The sequence below is a fragment of the Hoplias malabaricus genome, chromosome 6 (assembly GCF_029633855.1).
Source record: "Hoplias malabaricus isolate fHopMal1 chromosome 6, fHopMal1.hap1, whole genome shotgun sequence".
Lineage (NCBI taxonomy): Eukaryota > Metazoa > Chordata > Actinopteri > Characiformes > Erythrinidae > Hoplias > Hoplias malabaricus.
Window position 1 is genome coordinate 8,277,440 of NC_089805.1, and position 24,318 is coordinate 8,301,757.

Here is a 24,318-nt window from a genome sequence, read left to right on the forward strand (position 1 = left end):
GAGTGAGAAGGAGGCGTGGTGAAGTAGCCTAAAATCTTCTGATTGGACGGTCTGACTGTAGAGCTACCGTTATTGGTCGATAACCTTCTCTGTAAACATTTAATTGGTCAGTCAGCACGTCAGTAGTCCTTGTTTACGTCTGGCAAAGCTCAGGTACCTACCCTCATCTTGAGCAGCTATGCGGAAACGTTCTTGGATCAATTAAAAAAGAAATTCCCATGTTTTGTGTGTAGCAAACAAAGGTGTAAAGGACCTAAGAGCACACACAGGTTCAGCTAAGCGAGAGGTAATCACTACCCCCACGCCGAGACGTGTCCTCTTTTTCTGCATCTCAGATCTGGTCACCCTACAAGTGCAGCATTTTCATTTGTAAAGTGACTGTGCACTGGAAGTATGGTGCGAATATTGAGGGTCTTGTTAAGAGTTCAGTGCTTTAAACTCCATCAAACAGATGAGTTCAGCAGCCTGACAGAAACTGTTAATGAGTCTGAAAAGCTGCAGATGAGAGAAGTGAAAACAGTCAATGTGAGGGGTGAGATTCATCCTGCATGATGCTATAGTTTCTTCTCGTGTAACAGGCTATAAAGAAAGGGATTCAGTACACAGCCCTGTGCTCAAAGAGGATGGAGAAGGACTTCCTGTTCTGGTAATGTGGAGTGTATTGCTTGTGGGCATGTTGGTGGGGTGCCTTAATGAGTGCCTTAAGGCAGGAGATTGAGGTAATTCTTTGGCATTGGGAGGATTGTAGCAATGATGATTGTAGAGTTCAAGCAAGCCAGAGTAACTGTCTTTGTTAAAGACACCAGGACAGTCTTATTTATTTATTTGGGACATTTTTTGGACTTATCTGTGAACACCCTCGATGAGGTGACCCTCAAAGCTTTCTCTGTAATTCTCTGTCAATGATTTTAAGTCACATAGGGCCTCAGGAAGAGTGGGATCTTTGATGCAGTAGTAATGACTTTTCCTTTAGTAGTCACTGGCAGTTTGGATGGATTATCATGTTTTATTTATTTAATTCTTTATTTATTTCAGGTTCTGTTAGCAGCTAAAGACCTATAATCCTTCATCCATCTTGAAGAGCAATATGAGCCTCTGCTGGACAGGCACTAAATGGACAGAGTTTGGGGATGTGGCGTCATCAAAATTGTATTTAACATTTATTAATAACTCAGTATGTTTGAGGGCAAGCGTGAGATGAATTAGTCTGTTTGCTAATGGGTGGCTAGATTTCATTACTTAGCAGTGCTTAGCATTACACTTATAGTGTGACACTAAAGAAGCTGATCTGAGCCACCAAACATGTTTTAGCTGATTGAATACATCAGAGGCAAGGGGAAGATTAAGAAAATAAGACTTTTCACCGACTCACTGTAACCTTTTTTTTCCTCAGACCTGATACCTATAGCATACTGTACATATGCAGCCAGCAGATGGCATATGAGAAGTAAGTAGGCCTCAGTTAAACGTTCTGTGGCATATTGTAACGGTGTATAGCTCTCTTCTGTGGACATATATATGTAAAGGTTCATAAAATCCAAACATTAATTAAGTACCAAAATGAAATGAATCATTATGTGGAGGGATATGAAAGAAGTCTGTGCAGCAAAGTAACCTCAAAATGCAGCTGACAAAGGGTAACTTCTCAGCTCTGTGGTGAGTATTCACACGTAGGCCACATATAGTTGACCAAAGTGTATTAATATCTGCAGATACATTACTTCTGCCAGGGCTGCTATCAGTTGTCCTCAGTTGTTCTGAATTCAGCACAAGTCTGTGGTGATGAGGTGTGTCTTCGAGTGACAGTGAGGCACACTTCCTCTTCATGCAATGTTGAAACCTCGTGTTGGCCAACCTCCACTTTAGAGGAAGCTAAGGGGGTGATTAGAACAAATGAGAAGAGAGAGAGAGAGAGAGAACGAGAGCAAAGAAATGGTGGCTAGCCAGTCTTAGTTTCTGTCTGCTTGAATGTTAGCGGAAAACTAAAGGCCAACCTAAGGTCTGGACTGAAGTTCTGACCAAATCTTCAGCATCTTCACTGAATTTGATGGAGTAACCAGTTTGTGGAGCTACACTCTGCTGTCTGCTGGTGGTTCTGTGGTAGAGGACTAGATGGAGGAGACAACAGAGACTCCAAAGTTAAGGCAACCCAAGGGTAAGCAGAATTATCCGTCTGTGCCACGAAGGAAAACATGCCCAATGAAGTCTTATTTCACTCCATTATGTTTCTTTTTATACATTTCTGGTCACATTTTTTTGGGCTTCTTTCTTTGTTCCTTTTCTCTGTGTGTGTGCGTGCGCGAGAGCATAATGTAACACATCTCAGTCAGTGCATGATCAGGGAACTTCCTGTCTTTCTGCACTTTGACTGCATCCTAGTTGCAACTAAGTACAACTACTCACACATGCTATCTGCTAATGTGCTATTATTTATACATGATGCATACCATGTTAAAATGCACAAAATGGACAACCCAATGTCTCATGACCCATTTGAAATTAAAGTACATTACGTTTGAAAGATGCAGGGTGTGGAATAAATGTCATATTTCTGTAAACTCAAACATACCGTCCTGACTCTGCGCTGGCCCGTCCCCTTTTCTTTGTTGATTTGCAAACTTTCTTCTTTGTGTCCATTTCCCTTTTTCAGTAAGGGCTACTTGGCAGCTCTTCATCCTTTCAGAGCCACATCATTGCACAGTCATTTCACAGTGGAAGGATGAATAAAAACACCTGTGGATTTTTTTTTTCACGTCTGAAGCTAGATCAAAGCTTTTTTTTGTTTGTTTCTCAAAGGATCCTGCTTCAGATCAAAACTGAATATTGCTCAGTGCTGAATGTACATATATTTTATGTTTGCACATGGGTCACCTGGAAGTCAAAATGAAAACTAATTTGCTTGTTGCTTTTGAGTTTACTTTACCAGCTCAAATTTTATGCTGCATAGAGCCCATTCCATAGTTTATTCTTTTTTTTGAGAGAGAAAGAGAGAGTTTCTGGATGGAAGTCTCACTATGCTAGTCATTTCTATTCTGACCTTTATGTTTAATATGAAATGGCATGGACTTCCTGAGGGAATTTCCACTGACTACAGCAGAGCTGAAATCAAACCTCCAGTTCATTTACATTCACTGAAAATAAATGGCATTAGTTCCCTTCATTCTGAACTTTTTTAGTGAATATTTTTAATCAAAAATATGTGAAAACTCTGTACTTTGTTCCTGCAGTACTGCCAGTCTCATACAGCAAGCCGGATGTGGTCGACCAAAAGGGAGCAATGCACAGTCTGTGTGTGTGAGACAGAGAAAGAGAGAGAAAGAGAGAGAGATTGTCTCAGGTGTTCAGTGCCCAATACAAAAGTTTAGTTTTGTAGGATAAACTTTTGCCATTAAAGCTGTAAATATCATACCATACCCAAAGCATTCACTAATATGTGGCTGGGCTTTTATTTAGTCATTTATTTTTTTGAATTCTGTTTGGATATACACATGGAGCCATTCATAATTATGATAAACTTCCTCCACTCTCAAACCTACATGGAGTAAGCTTGCTCTTTCCCTTCCTGTTTTTTAAAATACTTTGTTTGCATTTTCAAACCGTTTATGTTTTTGCGATTCCCTTAGTTCCATTTTCTGATAAGTTCACCCTGTACCATGCTACTAAAGCAAATGTTCTCAGTTCATGAGGGAGTAGGTTGTAGGCCTGCTGTTCACTATCTGACCCTTGATGCCTTATTGCTGTTGATCATCATCAGTTTGTTTTTGAGTCTATAATACTCCTTTGGTCAAAAAAAAAAGGCTAAGCAAATAAGTGCATGAAATGTAGGCTGTCCCAAAATGAAAGCAGCTTCTTTATATAATAAAGGTCACTATAAAGTGCAGTATCTCAGAATGATCAAAACATTATTGGCTGCTGTGTGACATTTTTTGTTTTTAGCTGTTAGTGTTTTTATTTAAAATTATTTATTTAAAGACGGCTACTATACTGCTACATTGAAAGACAATCTACCAGCAAAACCAGCACATACTGTGTTTTAGAAACTGGTATGTTATTCAGCCATGATGACCATGCTGGGAGACCAGCTAAACAGTCTTTTAACCATTGACTTTTAACTATTAATTCCATTGTATTTTATATATTTTTTCATAAGGGTGCACATTTTAAAAGTAATATATATTTTATTACTTATATATAATCACCAATGTGTAAACATCATATAAAGAAACTTAGCATAAGGTTAGGTTTGATTAATTTGGTAAGAGAACACCAAAAATATAGAAATTAAGTGTCACTGCTCTGAAGCACAATAGCACACATTTTGACCAATAGTGCACCTTCTGGTGCAATTCCTAATCATGATTGAGTATGTGAGTGTGTGAGTGAGTGATTTAATTAATTAGCTGCAAACCCGAGGGGCTTTGTATCTAAAGCCAGATAAAACATTTGAAAGATGGATAAAACAATTAGAACTAATCCTAAATTAGGATTGTATTAAAAGAAAGAAATAGCTTCCAGTTAAAAATTAATTTCATGCTGGTATAACCTGCATTATCTGTGTTTATTAGGCCACAAACTTTGGTATTTCTGATATATATAAACACCAACATTATATATATATGCTCTTATATGCTGTTTTTAATGGCAGGGCTGTTCTGCTAAGATTAATAGGATTGTGCTGATGCTGAAATTTGCTAAATATCTCTCCTCAGATGATGGTGTCCAGGGAAGATATTCGGGGACCAAGCGCTACAGTGAAATTCTAAGAGATTTTGACAACTTTGAGCTTTCCTTAGTGAGCACGTATGTACCTCAGACATTTCAAACTCTGAGTAAACCTTTTGACCTGCACTCTTTGTTGATCACATGATAAAGTGGTTAACACTCAGTAAGGACCAAGGACACTCATAATTTATTATTTATTATAATTTGTAACCTATGTTGTTGTTGTTGTTATTATTATTATTATTATTATTATTATTATTATTATTATTATTATTATAACAGTATGTTTTGTAATCATATTTGTATGAACTGATCTGTCCCCTCAGGTCTGTAGATGAGCTTCTTCTGGACCCTGATACACTATCCCTCTCAGAAGTGGCTGATACCACACTGGATGAATCAGCAGTGAGAGATGTTATTAAAATTTAAATTTGTTGTGTATATAAATATAATTCATAAAAACATACATATTATGTACTTATATAAACACTTGTCTGGCCCTATGTAGAGTGAAGATGTGGACAGCATGGCTTCTTGCCAGGACGAAGAGCCTTCAGGAGAGGAAAAGGAAGGTAACACGTCAGGTAAATCTCCCATTTTATGAACATCTTGTGCATGCAAATTGTTAAAAAATTCTAACATGTTAGCAGCAGGTTGCATTAGTTTGTCAATGAGATGTATACAGTGTGTTGCACAGAAAGACTTAGAAACTAAAGTTGATATGTTCATAATGTTACAAGTGCATGAGTTTTTATCAGGTGCTTTAGAGTAAAAATGACACCAGATCAACTTCCCATTTCTGCTCATACGGCTAAAAGTAGTTCAACTTTTAAACTACATTTTACGTCCAGCTTCAAACTTAGCAATACAGAGTGAACAGAACCTGTCGCATAATAAGGAACAGAAAGGTGAAAGAGGTGGTTTTAATGTTTGATAAACTTCAAGAGACAATAAACTTACACATAACAAAATGCAACAGACACCGTAACATAAATGTTTGCTAAGGACAACAACACATGAACAAAATTAACAACAATCAGAGACCTCAGAGGCAGGGCTTATAAAGGTGAAATAACAGAGAACAGGTGGACAACAATCAGGAACACATGGCAAGGGTGTAAAAATAGATGATGAAATCAAAAACATGACTAGGGAAATAAACAGAGAGCACATGTGTTCCAAAACAATGCACAGGAGGACAAAGCAAGGCACCATGACTTCAAAGCATGACATAATAGGAATTCCAGGTATAGTCTGATTTTCATGTTTTTTAAATGTCCTGGTTATTGCACCTTGTGGTAAACTTAAATGTGTCTTTAGTAAAGAAAATAGTTTTGGATAGCACCCTGAACACTTGAAAACGTTTTGCATGACTACAGGGTTCTTCAGGTTGTTGTAAATTGTGCTACTGATGGTTCTTTATAGAACCTTTAAGAAAAGGGATCTATATAGCATCAAAAACATTTTTTCTATTGACATTGTACAGTGTACATTTTACTGTATGCAGACCTTCTGAAAATCACGTTTAATAAGTGCACACCAACATTGCTGCTCTCTGAATTGACATCATAGGAATGGCAATACAAATAAAATATAAGCAGCAAGTTTTATCAAATGTTGCTTATTCTGTAGCATCATAGAGTTTAAATTACTGTACAATAGGAAAAACTTTAAGTTGAAGTTATGTAATAACAAAATTTTGGGTCTAGGACCACGCCTGAACTCCTTCCCTCAGTCCTATATACACCTTGCAAACTCACATAATTTCTGTGTTGGTCAAACTCGCTTCCACCTCCACCCTGTCTCCACCCATTCTCTTGTATACATCTATCCTTCTTGTCCTCACTTGGAGAGGGACATTAGAGAGTGAAGGGAAGGGAGTGAGGAAATAATCTTGTGGGTGGGATTTTACCACAGCACTTTAATCTGTGTCACCCTCCTCAACCTTTCTTGTTTATGTGTAATTAGCCACATGGGCTAATTGCCACAAGCTAACAGGATTAGTGCAGAGAGGGCAGATTAAAGATGCAGGCAGCTGCTGTCTTACAGGGATACCTCTCTGAGAAGTAAAGGTATGACACCAAAAGTGTTTGAACTAAAGTCTTTGAACTACAAGTAATTGGAACACAAGTAAATTAGCTAGGGTTAATAGAGCATAAAGATTAAATGAAAAACAGATCATAAACAATGCTGTTCGTCTGAAAACGTGAACTTGACCTAGAGATGCTTGCCCTGAAAGTTGAGTGGTGTGCCAGTAAAGATTAAGGATTACACTCACACATGCCACACGTGGTGTTTAAATAACACATCAGGCTGGTTTCACAGCCCTCAGGGCCTTTCCTCATGTTGGAAACATCACATTCTTGTTGTCTGAGGGGCCTATAAAAGACAATGGTCCTAAGGTGGCTTTCTAATCTGCTGGACCATCCAGATCCCTCAGCCCTCCAACCCCCACTGTGGGCACATTGACCCAAAATAAACCAAATGGAGATAAAGAAAACCATCCAAGAAGCTTTCAACAGATAAAACGTCCCTCTCTGTGGACCATTGTTGGACTTAGTTAGCTTACTTAGCTAACTTAGTCAGCTTAAAATTTGGCTACCTCCGAACTTACTTTTCTGAACACAGTGTGTTTGTGGTTTGATTTATAACCCTTTAAACTACAGGCTTTTCTTCGGGGCTATTGTTGCTTTAAGAGACAACTTAATAATATTTAATGTAACAATACTACAGTAGCAATTTTTAGCAATACTATAGTAATGAATATAATGCATTGAATTAACATAAGTAGTGAAATTTAAGGTGTAATACAAATGATCTGGTCTTGATTTAAATTTCTCCCTTGTATGAGAAAGCTCACCCAATTGTTAAGACGATCAGGCCTGCTTAAAATTTGAACAAAATTTTCCAAATTGTCAATATAACATTATATTGTGGTCAGTTCTGCCTCTGCAGCGCATGTTGGGTTCAACCCTTGTATAAGAGTGGATGGTGTGCCATTGTGTCATAGTGTGAGAACACATCACATCCTGCAAATCAGTCAACCAATGTTACGCCCACCAGTGTCAGGCTCAGAGAGTTGAGAAGCATATAAGCACAGAGCAAGAGAGTGTTTCTACCCCAAGTGCTCGTCCAATTTTTAAGAGTCATAAAGTTGAAATGGGGGAAGTTAGCTGAAACCAATGAGGTGCAGTTACTCTTTAATAGCAAACACACTGGTGTAGCAAAGCAGTACTCTGGAGAGAGAGAGAGAGGCAGTGTAGTCTCAGTCTGTGACTAGTGTAGGAGCAGTCACGCTAGTCTTAGGAGTTGGTGTCGGTATGGCACGTGGAGGCAATTAGGCTTAACCTTTTAATGATGACATAATTAGAAACAGATAGTAGAATCATAATCATACGTTGATTTCCAATCACTGAGATCAATTTTATGAGATACTTCATTTTAGGTGTACTGGAATTCCTGTATGTGTCATTTACTGTGAATTTGAATGTTAGTTTTACCAGTGTGTCAGTTGTTAGAAAAGAACATATATAATAACTAATATGAAGTCTTTAGTAACTGATAAAAATAATATCTCATGTATGTAGCTGCGTGTGTAAGAAACTGAACTGCAAGTATAAAGTTTGTTTATACTTATTTATAGACCACTTAGTCACTGAGTTCAGATGATACAGATTGGAAGGAGGAACACTGATAGCAGTCAGGAATTGAGTATAAAGGCATCTGCTGTGTAGTCTTTAGTCAAAAGTTTGTAAGAAAAAAAAAATACGTATTGAAAAATGGGGATTGAGTGTGATAAGAAGATAAAAGAGAGTGAATGCGAGGGATAATGATAATGACAGAAACTTGAAGGTTACTGAATCCTGCTCCCAGTTAGAGCTCTAAAAAAGAGAGCATATGAGTGAATTAGCTGGTAAACCTCTGCAAAATCTAAAGCCTGTTATACCACAGTCTGGACCCCAGTGGATTATCCCTCCCCCATACACATGACATGTAAAAGCAGCAAAGAAAGCATACTTAGCACTGTTTTTAATTCATTCACTATTTAATTAGTTTTTACCCAAATTTAGCCATTGCCAGTTTCACCCTTTAAAAATAACTCTCCCTTAAACAGACAGTGATATAAACCTGGAGGTGTTAAGTTACAAGCTACTTCCTAGATGTGAAAAAAGCCACATCATTTTCAAACCAGCACCTACAAGTCATTCGACTATTCATCATATTTGGAGAAAAGCACTTACAGTTAAAAGTCAAATTCTGGCTAATAGATGCCCACATGCTGAGTGATGAGAGAAGAGAAGGAATGTTAATGTGATCCATACCCTGTTGTATCACACACCTCTACTTATAGTTTCTCTGGAAAATATTTATCTCAAGGCATATGTTCACAATCTAGGCTAGTAGTTTTAGACTGCAATGCTGAGCCAGTTAAATTTTTGTGTTTATTTTACTAAGCGCGCACCAGGTCTTTTAATAGAAATGTAAGTTCTGAGAACCCAAAGATAACAAGTGATGAGTAAATAGTTTGGCAAGCCCCAAAGTGAGCAGAGAGGAAGAATGACAGGATTGAAAGTGGTGGGTGAGAAAGTGTGGGTGGTTTACAAAGAAAAGCAAAGGAGAAGAGTGGGAGGAATAGGTCATATGAAACGTTAACAGAAATCAGCATCATGCAAAAAGTAATATACTGCTTTTACAGAATAAAATGTCTCTGTAGGATATCCACTGTAATGTTACATCCGTTTTTTTTTACAGTGTGGTTATGTCTGAAAGCTGTGATTAGCCTGTGGGAAGGACCGGATTGAGTGGGAGGAGTTAGGGTGTGGTCACAGACTGAGATGAATCCTCTGATCAGAATCCAGAAGCCCTATGGACATAGCTCGTGTGATTTAGGAGTTTCTGATACTGAGATTTCACATGGATGACATTTGAGTTTATTGCTTCGCTTTGTTGAAAATTTTGTCATATTGTTGAAAACCATTTGACACTTGAAATGCAAAGTTTGTGCCATAATGGACTAAAGAAACTCTTCAATACCTGGGAATGAATATTTTGGATCTTCTCCATTACCCCTTGATCCAGATTAAATAACACAATGGAAAAAATTTTCTTATAAAGTATACTGTTGCTTCCTGTCCATGGCAGTTGTCTCATCTTAGGATTGGTCATGATCTATAGATTACTCCTGGGACTAATCAGTAAGCTTTAGGCTTGCGGGCAGAGGTGTTAGCCCCTGTGCTGGTCTAGGGTGTGTTGAGAGTAACTCAGTTACTCAGGTCTCAGTGATGTTGATGTATTCACTCTCAGCCCAGGACGCTGACCTGGCCCTCTGTCGCAGTGAAGGAGGTGTGGAGCTCGCGCTGCAGTATGCTAAAATGTGGTGCCGCTACGCCAAGGACCTACTCACATGGATGGACAAGAGAATCAGCCTGGGTGAGTGTGAAAAATAAGACTTTTTTGCAAGGGTCGCATATTATTATTTTTTATTTTTTTGTACTGATCATGAAATTGTAATATTGATTTTTTTATTTTGGAAAACTACTAAAACTACTAGCTTTTAAAATTCAGCTACATCTACTTCACTTCACTTAAGATGAACAATGAAGAGTACACCCAAGTAAACTTGAACACTCTAGTACTCAAAAGAGAGTGTGTGCTATTTCAGGGCAAATTAATTACAGTATTGCATTGGTCCTGGGGACATCTTTCTCTGTCTCTGTCTGCCACTTTCTAATCACAGGGCAGACAGAAAAATTCTGTAAGGATTGTCTGTAAGACAACACGTGTTTTGATCTCTGGTATTTACCCTAATTTATTCAAACCCAACATAATAACAAGTATTTCACTTCAAAATACATGTTCACTGCAAATAACACAATCCTTGTTTCTCTGAAGGAGTGGGATTATCTTCAATTATTCATTATTCAACTTATTATTATTATTACTAAATTATTACTGAGGTTAATGAGAATTTGTAGTTGAGATTTGTTTGGACTGGAAATGATACTAGGTCTTCAAATAAGTTTTAAAGCGTTGTTTTAATGTAACATATCATTGTAATTAAAAATTCAAACATTCTCCTGCTCTTTTGCCTGTGCCTAAGTATTAAAATTAAAATTATAATTTTATTAAATAAAAGCATAAAAAATAAGTAGTTTGAACATGGCTAGGTCACTTGGTCACTTCATTCGAGTTCCATCAATGAAAGGGCACCGCAAAAACATTTGAATCCATTTGTTCTGTTCTTGGGGATAATAATACAATAATAGTGTATCCAAATATATGTGTGAGTTTTGGTTTAGATGATTTATGGATGGTGGTTTCAAAGTTAGTGTTCCTGAAGTTAGCATATTACTATATAATACTTTTAAAAATAATTTTTAAAATATAGTATGCAACAGTTAGCATAAAATGACAAAACAGCTGGAGAATGTTTGAATTATAAATTACAATAATACATTACACAAAAACTAGAGTGAAACCAGTAGGAAAATGATACTTGATTCAGATTCAGAATCAGATTTAGATTTATTATTAACTCTGTGTCTGATAATCATAACCACTAAGTAGCCGTGAATAGTGATTGATGTTGATCATGGTAGATGTCAGCTTCTGTCAGACCCCATTTACCATTTGCACTACTGAAAACAAGAACAACAAACAGCAGGTTAGCCTGGGGTAGAGATTATAGTCCAGATTACAGAACCATGTCTTAAAGAGACTGATTGCAAAAAAGTGCAGGGGATTAACCTGGCAGCACTATTCAGCCAGCACCATTTACTTTGTCACTTAACAGGTGGTTCTATTATAACATAATGTTTTGGTTTCTAATGGCCATCTGCTTTAATTGATAAATTTGATAAAAATCAGTTTGTCCTCTTAGACCCAATATAGTCAGCAAATGTATTTAATATTAGGGTTTTACACTTTTACTGCAGCTACAAAATGTAACATGTAATTAGCATTGTTTAAACAGTTTAAATCAAAGTAGCTTTCAACTTAGTGGCTAAATTGTACCTTAAATGAACAATGGCCTCTGGCTTTGCATAATACTGTATAAAATAAAACACATACTTTCTAACCTTATCTAATCTCACATCATCTGTTCTTCTTTTCTTTTTAGAGCAAGAGTTTGCCAAGAATATCATGAAAGCAGCTGAAACGACAAGGTCATGCATTTCTCAGCAAGTATGTGGCCATATATTTGTACATTTATGTTTGTGTATGTGTAGGGTTTTTTTGTGTTTACATATAAAAATATGTTTTTTGAATGTTTGATAAGCTGTGTATGATGTTTTTTTTGTGTAGGACTTAATGCCACTGCAGTATATCTACACCTTGGCCTTGGAGCAAGATACTAAAACCAGCACCTCAGCCAAACAGACCACAGAAATGCTCCAGCAGCGCTGCTACCAGGTATTTCATCAGGTCACATGTGATTAGAGCTCTACAAAAGTCGAATGTGGATACTGCAGCAGCAGAAGTATTTGAATGGCAATAGCCCACTAGAAAAATTGTAACAAGTTGTACACGAGTAATGCAGTGCTTTTTTAAGATTTGACTACATCATTGGGAGGTTATGAGTTTAGTTTCAGTGGATTTTTTTCCCTGATTGGGGAAAGATAGCCTTCCCTTTCCAATCAGTTAGTAGCTAGCCAACATGGGCAACTTTTAGCTGACTTTTTGTGTAATTATTCTCCTCCAAGTGTGTCAGTTTGTACAACGATGTGACCCAAGGGAAACATCTGAATCTGAAATGCAATGACTAATTTTGGGGCAAAGTTGAGTCAATCATGTGTAATGAGAATTAGGTCCACTGGGTGTCCATGAACAGTCAAGACACTTTTTGTAATTTGCTTTTTGTAATGAGGGCCTTACTATTATGAATTTGAAAAAAGCTGATGTAATGACTGAGTGACTTGCTGGTTTTTCATTCACTGCTGTGATTTCCTAGGCTCTGTCAGCCAAACGCAATGAGATTGATAAGTGGCGTCGGGAGTTCAAGGAGCAGTGGGCAAGGGAGCAGAGGAGAATGGTCAGTATCGGCAGCTAACTTATGACTTGCTTTAGTTGTCATACGGTCCACATATAAATGTGATTACTTTGCTACAGAATGACGCTGTTGGAGCTCTGAAGCGAGCACGACAGCAGTACCTGCAGCGCTGTGAGGAGCTGGAGAAGGCCAAAGCTATAACTGCTAAAGGAATGGATGAAGCTGGCGGTTCAAAAACTCTGGACAAGAGAAGGAAGTCTCGAGATGATGCTCAGACGAAGGTAAGCCTCTGTTGTTCATATTTCTGGGAATGGAGAATTTAAATTATGGCTCATATCACTCATGACACATGCCTTGTGTGGCAGAAACTGTACCAGCACAGCAATCAATTATTTGACAGCAACTAAATATATAATACCTTGGAAGGTATATGACTAAACAGAAAGTTTACCTTATAATAATATGGAGTACCTTATAATGGTACTCCAAGACTGTGGAATAGTGGTCTCTATCTATAACAATTTAAGATGTTATATATTAAGATGTTGTGAACTCTGTTAAGATGTTATTTTACTGTTATGCAGGTTACCGAGGCAGAGACGTTGTATAGACAGTGTGTTTTCGATGCCAAGGCCCACCAGGAGGAGCTGGAGAAAGTGAAGGAGAGGATCATTGTGCATACCCGCAAACTCATCAGCCAAGGAGACACTGCTCTAAAAGAGGTAGGATTACACCAGGAAACTTAAGAGCCTTTGAAACCAAGTTTTAAGCCTAACTTAAAGTCAGTCTTTAGATAAATGCAGTGTGTATGTAGTGATTATTGGATAACATATTCCCTAGTTTGATGTAAATGACATACCACAAATTATCCTATATTTATAAAACAGGAGCATGTCTGCTGTGATTATTTACTGTAATTATTTCAAAACCATCAGAAGGCCATCAAACCTGAATGTGAATAGTAAAGTAATAAATATGTTAAATATTTATCATATTGATCACACTACATCAACACATAATGGGGAGAAAAGTAACAAGTGTAAAAACACAACATCTGCTCTTCCCAAAATGGCAAATAGTGATATTGTGTGTATTTCCATTTTGAAAGGGTGAAAGAAGCATGGACAATTGTTCTGCCCAATGTAACACACACATAACTCTGTAAATAACTTTAAGATTGTCTTACTAATCTGAAAATTGCCTTTAAAAAGAGACGATGATGAAGATCATTATTGTTATGATTTCTCCACCCAGGTGACAGTGAACATGTTCTACTACCAGAGACAGCAAATAGAGCCAGTACCTTTGGGCTACCATAACCTGGAGCTGACATGCCGGCCGTGTGAACCTGGAGAACCATATCTCCACTATGTCTTCAGGAACTGCCGACGAGAGCAGCCTCTGCAAACTTTCACTTTCCAAGAATTTATCCCTCAGAGCAAGAGGTGAGCGAGTGTTTTTAAACCTGTGCTTTGAAAGAGCACCTTATACATTATAATTAGCGTTTTCCTTATTCATTTATGGCATGAACTCCTGGTTAGAGAAAATGATGAGCTCTAGAGTCACCAGGAATAAATTTGATTTCAGAAAAGTTGTGTTTTTATTGTAATTATACACAGGATAAGATGTAAAAATGTCCTATACCAGTCTATTAGAGCTTCATAGGTCCTAGCTCACTCTCTTTCTAACAGCAACCACAACATTTTTGCTATTATCTATTGTTCAACATGTAAGTATCCTACACCTAACTACTAATGTTGCTGCTACCCCTAGGAACTAAGATTGTTAAAGGTCCAGTCCATAAGTACGCAATACACCCATTATATCACTAGTTATTCACAGGGGTCCTTAGGTAGGCGCTTCCCCTTGACATTGTTGCACTGATTTAAGCCCACGACACCTCCAGGAGGCTCCACCGTGAAGTCTGTCATCCCAGACCCACCCCCTCCAAGCTATATTTACAGGCCTATCATACTCTTATATGTAGATCCAAACTGACCTGCCTTGTTACTAAGGTGTACCAAGCCCCACTGACACCGTTAATGCGCTCTGAGTGCCACCAGTTTCATGTGAGCTATACGTGATACATCACCAACAAACACAAAACATGGCTGCACTGTCACCCGCGCTGTCCTCCATGTACCTAAAACACACCTCAACCATTCCACATTAACTGTGTATTTCCACAACTTGCCTGTGCTCTCCTTATCCACAACCCCTGACTAGACTTTTCAGCTACTTCTGATAATTCCTTCACAGCCCTTGGTTTTTCTGCCTCTAAAGCTGAACTGCACTAGGAAGGATGCGGCAGACATTGCTACAAATCCCCAGTTTCCTATTTCAACCAGTCTTACTTGCACTTGCCACCAGCATTCCCTCACCTCAGCCACCAAGTCTGCATACTTTATCTTTCATGTCTGGCCACAGTGTAATTAATGCAATGTACTCTGGGACCTGTGTTTTTTTTATATATCCAAGAGCACTTTCCAATCATGGGCCTAATCACATCTACCATTACAGCTTGCACTAACTCTCCAGTAATGTTTCCCTCATGCAAAAACCTAACCATTTTGGTATTAGCACCACCCTGCAACACATTAAACTCTAGATGTTAACTGTCGAATAAACACGCTAATACTCTTAACACCTTAAACCAGACTTTGTTTTCATGTGTACCCTGTGACAAATGTACTTTGCATACAGGCAGAATATGCTTCATCACACCAAATCCCACACATAATATATAACTAGGATCTTCAACTACACACTGTAGAATGTTTTGTCGAGTTGGAAGGACATCCTAAATTGTGCACAGCAAAAACGTAATAGGAGTTGCCTCCAGTGCCCACAGCTCTTACAACGTGATCTTCCTCTTCTCTAGATTTTTCCAACAATTAACTTCAGTCCCGGATATATAACATCCTAAGTTGTATTATTGAGTAACTACATGGGAAATAATAAAGAGTAAGTTATTGTTAACGTATTGGTGTAAAGAAATTAAACTTTTGGAATTGACAGTTATGTGGTTAAATACATTTGGTTTAAATGTAATATAAATAAGTTTTTCCTAACCTACAGATTCAACCCACATTGCTTTCTAACAGCTCAACAAATAGCTGCAAGGTGTCACACACAGAGGGCTAGCAGTGTTATTATATTTTATTTAAATATAAATTATATTAAATAAAATGTTTCTTTGGGAAGAGCTACTTTGGGTCTGCAGAAAGCAGCTACATACTCTCGAGTTTTATCTCCTTATTTACTCTAAAACTTTCAGTGGAAGTTTTTATAACCTGCTTCTGTCTGTGGTCCCTACAGGACTTCCCCTACAGGCCGACGTAAAACAAGTAATCCTTTGACGGCTGTGCAAGACTCACTTACCCCAGTAGATGACACAAGGCGAAGCAGCTGTGAAGGAAGTATGTTTCACTTTCTTTATTACATGTAGTTGTTATTTTATTGTGAGTGTGTGAGTTGCCCTGTGAAGGACTGGCGCCCCCTCCAGGGTGTATTCCCGCCTTGCGCCCAATGATTCCAGGTAGGCTCTGGACCCACCGCGACCCTGAATTGGATAAGGGTTACAGATAATGAATAAATGAATGAATGAAAGTTATTTTATTATTATTATTTTTTGGTAATATCTGCTATCTATAAACTTACCAACTTTACTTGCAAATGTTTGTACGTGGCAGGACGCACTGGCTACAGTGATAGTGAGAGCATGGGCGGGAGTCTTGAATCTCTATCCAGTCCAGGTGAGAGTTGTGACTTTCAATCTCCTACATGTAAATTGATATGAAAATATTTCCTGACCTGTGGTTATTTGTGTACTTTGTCTTTTCTGAAGCCCATGGGAATCGTAACCTGCTCAAAGCCACCTCCACTGGAACCATGTCCTCCGATGACCTGGATGAGAGAGACATGGGCACAGATGCTGGTGAGGAAAAACTCATAACAAACTACCTCACCACCTTATTTACACTATAAGACTAAGGCATAATCTTGGTGCTGATTGTTCCCATTTTTCTACCTAGAGTGTGCAGATAATTTAAATGACAGCAACGGTGGCTTTTGCAAAGTACGGACCACTTCCCGTGCTGCCCTCACTCACCGGCTCAAGAAAATGAAGAGCAAAATGTCCAAATGCAAACAGTGTGATAATTATATTCTTGTGAATGGTATCGAATGTGAGGAGGTGAGTGATGGAAAGGGAAAACAGAGTCTTAGAGTCTTAAGAGTCTTAGAGGATTCACAAAGTGTATACATTATGAAATGCAGTGTATGGCCAACAGTTATAACTGGAAACATTTCTTCTGTTTTGATTTCTCCATGAGTTGATAGTACCATCTTTGCTGTGTGTTGGTCTGACTTGTGTTTCCTTTTCACAGTGTGGCCTTGCTGTGCACAGGAAGTGTCTGGACCTTTGCCAGACGGAGTGTGAGCACCGGCGGGGCATTCTGTTTGGGGTGGATTTTTCTCTGCTGTCTCGAGATCATCAACAGAATGTGCCCTTTATTGTGCACCGTTGCACTGAAGAGATTGAGAGCAGAGCTCTTACCATCCAGGTGTGATCTACATCTAATTTTTATAGCCACAGTTTGCAATATATATTAAAGGACATCAAAGGTTGGTTTATGACTATGTATACGTTTAAGTAGTTATTTCAAAAAAGCTGTAATATGTCATTGTTCACTTCATATGTCATTGACCATGGTCAAATACTTTTCAAAATAATTTGTAAAATTCATAGAAGATTTGAATTCTAATATAATCAGTAGCGATGGCTATACCAGGGCTTTTTGTAACTAAACACAATGACATTGCAGTGTGAAACTGAAAACTCAGACCTCTGGTTAGATAGAAACTACATCCCCATAAGAAGCTCAGCTTGTTATAGCAAGTGAGATATTTCTTGGTATTTATTATTCATCTGTAATGCAGCACAGTATCCTCTCTCTCTCTCTCTCTCTTTTAGGGAGTTTATCGTGTTAGTGGCTCCAAACCTCGGATACTGAAGCTATGTCATTCCTTTGAAACCCAGAAAGAACAAGTTGACCTCTCTGACCTCTCACCTCATGACATCACCTCCGTTCTCAAGTACTTTTTCAAAGACGTAAGTCTGCACTGTTTTTACATGTGCTCTAAATGTCGAATGAGGTTTCAGGGTGTTAGGGGGAAATGGATTTAGACAGATTTCAGTTTACACATTTTCAAATCGATTGTATTTAGGTGAATGGTTAAGGCTTGTAAACATTTTCATATCCTTTTTAAGAAAACCTTTTTATGTTATTTTAATTTATTATTGGGTTATTTTCTTGAAAAGAATATAGAAATATTTATTTTACCCTATTAATCTATACAGTTTTTTAAATTTATAGTTTGATATGCATATAAATATAATTATTTATATAAATCTGATGTGGACGCATGCAATGGATGCACATTTACATCAACAAACACCGTTCTCTTCTATAGCTTCCTGAACCTTTGCTGACCTTTGACCTTTACAATGACTTCATCAACGTTGGGAAGGATATCCAGCGTCTCACTGAGAAAGACCACGCAGCAGAAACACCTCATATAGCAGAGAGTATAGTGACTAACCTCAAACAGATTCTGGGGCGATTGCCTCCCTGCAACTACACCACACTGCAGCACATGATGGCTCACTTGCACAGGTAAAAGACCACTAACACTTACAAAATATGGTACCTAACAAATCCACATTGGGTAATGTGCTAGTTTCAACCCTCTTTGTGACATAAGGCATAAAAGTTCTCTTGTCTCTCAACACAAGGATCGAAGACATATTCAAAATAACAAACTGTGCTTATTGAACTTATAGTGTACAATGAATATAAGTTTTTTTCTTTTTTAAGGCACTTTTATAATGTTTTAAATTTGCATGAAGTCAAATATGATTTCCTTTATCTCAGGATATCTGAACGTTATGAAGAAAACAAGATGTCAGCTGGAAACCTAGGCATTGTTTTTGGTCCAACTCTCTTGCGACCCCTGGTGTCTGGGGATGTGTCTATGATAGCACTTTTGGAAAGCAGCTACCAGGCCCTTTTGGTGGAGTTTCTGATCTCTAACTATGAACAAATTTTTGGCCCTTTGCGGCGACCGTGCACTCCCCCTCCACCAGTACCCACTGCCCCACTCCCAGAGACCCCCCCTAGAGTTTCCCGTCCTGCTTCTCAGGAGGGATCTGACCCACAGGACGGATCTGGATCCACACGAGAACGCCCCCGCTCGCTAGAGGTAAAATCCATCCCTCAGTTTTGTTCTAATCACCTGAAGCTTTGTACTGATAAGTTTACTACAGTCTACTACTGTAGAGTTCACTGAAATTACTTCATACTAATGTCTACATTATAACATCCAAAAATAACAGCTGCCCTTTTCACTGTGTGAAAATCTCAGAACAAATTAAATTAAAAGACCTAAATTTAATCTTGCTACATTTATATATGATAACTTTAACATTGTACGTTAGAAGTGTTTTTTAAGGGCACAATAACTGAAATGTTACTTGGAACATATCAGCCACCTTCTACAATATCCATCCAGGAGACAAACATAGGACCATTGCTGATATTTTCTGAATAGTGGACCATTCTTTGGGCAGCAGTTATACCAACATACTATAAGCATGTATAGTGTCTTTGATTATTTTGCATGGGATTTTTGGGTTTTTTTTATTTATTTTTTTTTTTTTTTTGCTATTTTGCACACTTTGTGTATTATCACAATATCAGGTTATTTGGATGATATTTTGGGCAATATCTGTGTTCATTTTGAAATAATAGATGGGTTTCAGTAAATTCAGATCATTGTTATATTGTTGTCATCTGGGTGAAGCTGAGCTTTTTGTCTTTCTCTCTCATGCTACCTGTCGCTTAAATGAACTTGCTTGGCAGTGCAAAAAGCTAACTAAAGTACTTTGCCAGGATTGTCAGATGATTTTATTACTTTTGCCGCTGCTGCTTGCACTAACTCAGGCCATGCGACCACTAGGCTCTGGAGCTACTATAGTATTAATGGAGGAAGGGTGTGCCAACAGAGGATAGTACTAACATTAATCAAGACCTAGTGTACAAATTATGAAATAATACAGGACCACAGGAGGGCACTGTTTAGTGCTTCTGCTGCTTTAAACAATGTTTCTAAGTTCAGTCCAATACAATATGTCCATGTCCCCATTAAACTGCTTTTTTAACAAGCCCTCACCAGCTTTGACTTAACAACAGAAAAAAGGAATATATGTATTCATGCAATACAAAGGAAAAAATGGACAGTGAAATTGGAACAATCTTGCCCTTGGCTAGGTTAGCTTCAGTTAGCTAATCAGCTAAATACCTAACCAAATAAATGCTTCGTCTGGCTATAATCTTAGGTTTAGAAATTCTGGTTTAATGTCTTTCTGTGTGTTGTTTCTGGTTATGTAGCCTTTAACACACTAACAACCTAAAGCCCAGAACATATAACAAATAGATTTTTATGTTTTTAAATATCAACCATTTTAAAATGAGAAACCATCAGTTAACAATGATTTCTGGGCAAGTTCATGTAATGAACTACAGTAATGAAACAACGGCCTCAGGGATTGAACAGGGCTTATTAAAATTGAACATATTGAATCAAAGTCATTGTATTAGCTATTGTTGTTTTTTAAAATATACCCTAGCCTGTTACACCCTGTTAGCCATTTAGACCTAGCTCTGTAGTAATGGCTCTTGCATGTAGAGCTTGTATAACTTCAGAATCATTTTAACAGAGTCGCACACTCAAGAGAGACTCAAGCGAGGGTTATATTTCTGACAAGTCATCGTCCAATGAGGCAGTGGACCAGCTGAGCCCTGAAGCCAATGAGAGAGCAGGTAGGCAGGAGTGGATTGTGGGAGATGGCTGTTATTGGATAAGCATTAGACTTCATTTGCAGCTGAATGCTTTCCTATACCCTTTTGCTTGCTGTGCTTTGTGTGGTTGCCAAGAATTCTCAGTATTTTTGCATATGCTTCTGCTTAAAGGGAAATTCAACAAATTGTGCAAGATTTCTGCAAAGTTTAACGACTGAGATGTGAACAAAGTCATTCAGAGTGGTTTCATGGGAAATTCATTATTATAGTGGAAGTTACCAATTCATTTTTCTTTAGAATAGAATAGAACAGAATAGCTTTTATTGTCGCTGAGAAAACAATGTTCAAAAACAGTGTTAAAACAGTGAAAAGCAGTTTTAGCATCCTCTCTCTTTACAGTGGTGGTGAAAAGTCAACACAATTATAGTTGGTATTAAGAATGTCTGTTTAATGTGGGTGGTTGTAAATAAGTGCTGGACAATGATTTTAAAACTGCTTTAAAAAAAATCAGCATTTTAGGCCTTGGACTACTACTGTTAATCAAATATAATCAAAAATATATTTATGACAATTAATTGTAATCATTTTAAAACGCATTAAATTCTTCAGAATATCTGTTTTATCATTCCTATCCATCAGCTTTACTATAAAGTAGCATGTCATTTTAAACCACTCTGAATGACGTTCAGTATATGCTACCTATTAAATCATGAAGAAATATTGAGTTTCGGTTTCTATATGCAATTAAATTTTCCTCACCTTTGTGCTTGAATGATTAATAATCTTCCATAAGCCACATATGCATCAGGATCTCAAAACTTCTATTATGGAACTAGTTTTATTTGTTTTGAGAGTGAAGAATCATGTCAGTTTAGTTTACATTAAATTTGAATCTAATAAATTTAGTACATCATTATTACTGTTAATTTGACTATCTAATTTTCTTCTCTGTCTTGATCAGTCCTGGCTGTGAGGAGTCCAGTGGCTGGTCCATGTGGTCACTCAGAGGAGCCTGTGGACTCTCACTTTGGTAATCAACAGAGGGGACGCTTCAGCCGGCAGCCTGTAAAGCCTCAGAGACAAGCCATAAACACACAGCAGCAAATAAACAGTCCAGACTCCAGCTGTCCCCTCAGCTTGGCCAGAGATTCCTTTGTGTCTTGGTCTCTGCCTGGTGAGTCTGATCGAGGGGCACAACTGACCACTTCAGCAACAGCTACGTCCACTCCCAAACCCAGCGACTTCAGGATGGAGGCAAGTGAGAGAATAAGACACTCGCTTTATCACAACTCCAACCAGTCCAACAATACACAGAGCCGGTCACTGAGGAGACATCCTGCTGAGGAAAGGACTGCCCAGAAGATTCTGTCCGGCCTAAAGCTCAGACGGAGTAACTCCAGGAAAGGAGAGCAGCTCCATTTTGTGTGACACTGCCTAGAGAACGACCCGAACGGATACATGCTGGTAGTGCTTGCTGCCCCATATCAGCCAAGATTTGTTTAGTATCTGAAGTTTATTTCTTTAGTTTTGCACTAATCCTGTGGGGCTACATTTTTGAGTAGTTTAAATGAGAACTCCACCTTTTATTCAAATGCTCTATGTACTTTTATTAAACTTGTGGAATCCCTCTTTAGGGCGGCACAGTGGTGCAGCAGGTAGTGTCACAGTCACACAGCTCCAGGGACCTGGAGGTTGTGGGTTTGATTCCTGCTCCGGGTGACTGTCTGTGAGGGGTTTGGTGTGTTTTCCCTGTGTCTGCGTGGGTTTCCTCCGGGTGACTGTCTGTGAGGGGTTTGGTGTGTTCTCCCTGTGTCCGCGTGGGTTTCCTCCGGGTGCTCCAGTTTCCTCCCACAGTCCAAAAACCCACATTGGTAGGTGGATTGGTGATTCAAAAGTGTCCGTAGGTGTGAATGTGTGAGTGTGTGTGTTGCCCTGTGAAGGACTGGCGCCCCCTTCAGGGTGTATTCCCGCCTTGCGCCCAAAGATTCCAGGTAGGCTCTGGACCCACCGCGACCCTGAACTGGATAAGCGGTTACAGATAATGAATGAATGAATCCCTCTTTAAGTGACCCCAGAATTATTTGCTTATGTATATTCTGATATGGGTCCCCTCCAGGGTGTATTCCCGCCTTGCGCCCGATGATTCCAGGTAGGCTCTGGACCCCCCGCGACCCTAAATTGGATAAGCGGTTACAGATAATGGATGGATGGATGGATGGATATTCTGATATGGTAAAGAATAACTAAAGCACATAGAAAAGCTTATCGCAAAAGCAGTAGCCATTTTGTGAGAAACTAATTTATTAAACTTTGGCACATCACAAATTTCTTGACTGACCAAAAACTTTTAGCTTTAGGGACAAAATAGCTTGAATCTGATTTTTCATAGACATATTCCTTTAAGTATTCTTTCACACTGGATAATGACTGTAACTACTTACAGTAACAGGGTCCTTTACAAAATGTTCTTGGTTTATATGCTGTATTGCTGAGCATGTGCAGCATTTTCCTGACATTCATTGGGTATAAATTATTTAGTATTTTAACAGTGTAATTTTAAAAAAGTATTTTGCAATGTAAATTGCACTGTAAATCTCACTGTTGCACTTGTTTTGTTTACGTATTGTATATGTTCCTCGTAAATACATTTGTGTTTTATACATGAGGCAAATGTTTGAAGGGAAATTACAAATTATATTTTAACATGAATTTTAGGAGGAACATTAAGATTATAACAGCTTTATATTTTTTATAATGAATTTAAGATTTCTTTGTAATTAAACAGAGTAATAATAAGATTTGCTTTAATAAATTCTTTTGTTTCTTTCCATAACCTGTTTACCAAATTGTCCAAATCAGCACCATTATATTTTAAATGATACATGTCTAATATCTTATTTAGAAGTTATATTCTCATGGAAATTAAAAAAGCAAGGACTGAACCTTTGCAGATTTCACCACAAGATGGCACATGTGACACTACTGAGAGTGAAGATGCTGAAACCTGACCTCCCATAAATTTGCACAGATCATTTTTGATCATTTAAAATGATCATTTGGAAACAGGTTTACAGGTTTTTCACTTTACTCAAAATGTAGTCAATCAGCCAAGACATGCTTTGGTTCTGATTTCTGCTCTAAAGCTTTGAGGTTTACATGTATATGTCATAGATGTTTACATAATAATTTATAACTATGATTTAATATCTGTAATAATGACTTACTACCCCACAGTATTGTAAAATAATAAGATATAATCATTATGAGATTCTACGTCACTATTATGAGATTATGAATTCAAATTAGAATTAAAATATAAAGTTATTACTATTATTATTGTTATTATATGTTGGTAGGTGGACTGATTATTCAAATCGAATCACAGATGTGAGTGGGTGAATGATTGTGAATGTGTGATACCCTGTGAAGGACTGTTACCCTGTCCAGAGTGTGTTCCTGCCTTGTGCCCAGTGATTCCACGTGGGCCCACTATGACCCTGAATGAGATGGAGCAGCTGCAGAGAATGAATGAATGACTGTATGAAATGATTATGTCATTATGAGATGCTAAGTAATGATTATGAGTTAAATCTTAATACTTAACATCTCATTTTCTGGAGATAGCAAGTAGAATTATTCATTCATTCATTCATTGTCTGTAACTGCTTCTCCAATTCAGGGTCACGGTAAATCAGAAATATATGATGGCTTACTTTGTAAAACAACAAGCAGCTATATATGCTA

General features: G+C 38.0%; 1 protein-coding gene across 2 annotated transcripts; it reads left to right on the top strand.

Annotated features, from left to right (window-relative positions):
* The first annotated feature begins 1,924 nt into the window (after positions 1-1,924).
* gmip (GEM interacting protein) lies at positions 1,925-24,318 on the top strand. 2 transcript variants are annotated; one of them, XM_066674298.1, is made up of 21 exons: positions 1,925-2,155; positions 4,710-4,800; positions 5,049-5,127; positions 5,231-5,306; positions 10,027-10,152; positions 11,843-11,907; positions 12,028-12,135; positions 12,674-12,754; positions 12,832-12,993; positions 13,297-13,434; positions 13,967-14,157; positions 16,031-16,131; positions 16,405-16,467; positions 16,560-16,649; positions 16,747-16,907; positions 17,101-17,277; positions 17,688-17,825; positions 18,188-18,390; positions 18,649-18,976; positions 20,493-20,595; positions 21,536-24,318. In XM_066674298.1, the coding sequence occupies exons 1-21, from the start codon at positions 2,113-2,115 to the stop codon at positions 22,000-22,002; spliced, it is 2,991 nt and encodes a 996-aa protein (XP_066530395.1). In that variant the 5' UTR covers positions 1,925-2,112; the 3' UTR covers positions 22,003-24,318. The 2 variants fall into 2 exon arrangements, with proteins under 2 accessions (XP_066530395.1, XP_066530396.1); XM_066674299.1 differs by lacking the exon at positions 20,493-20,595 and having other exon boundaries at positions 21,536-21,678.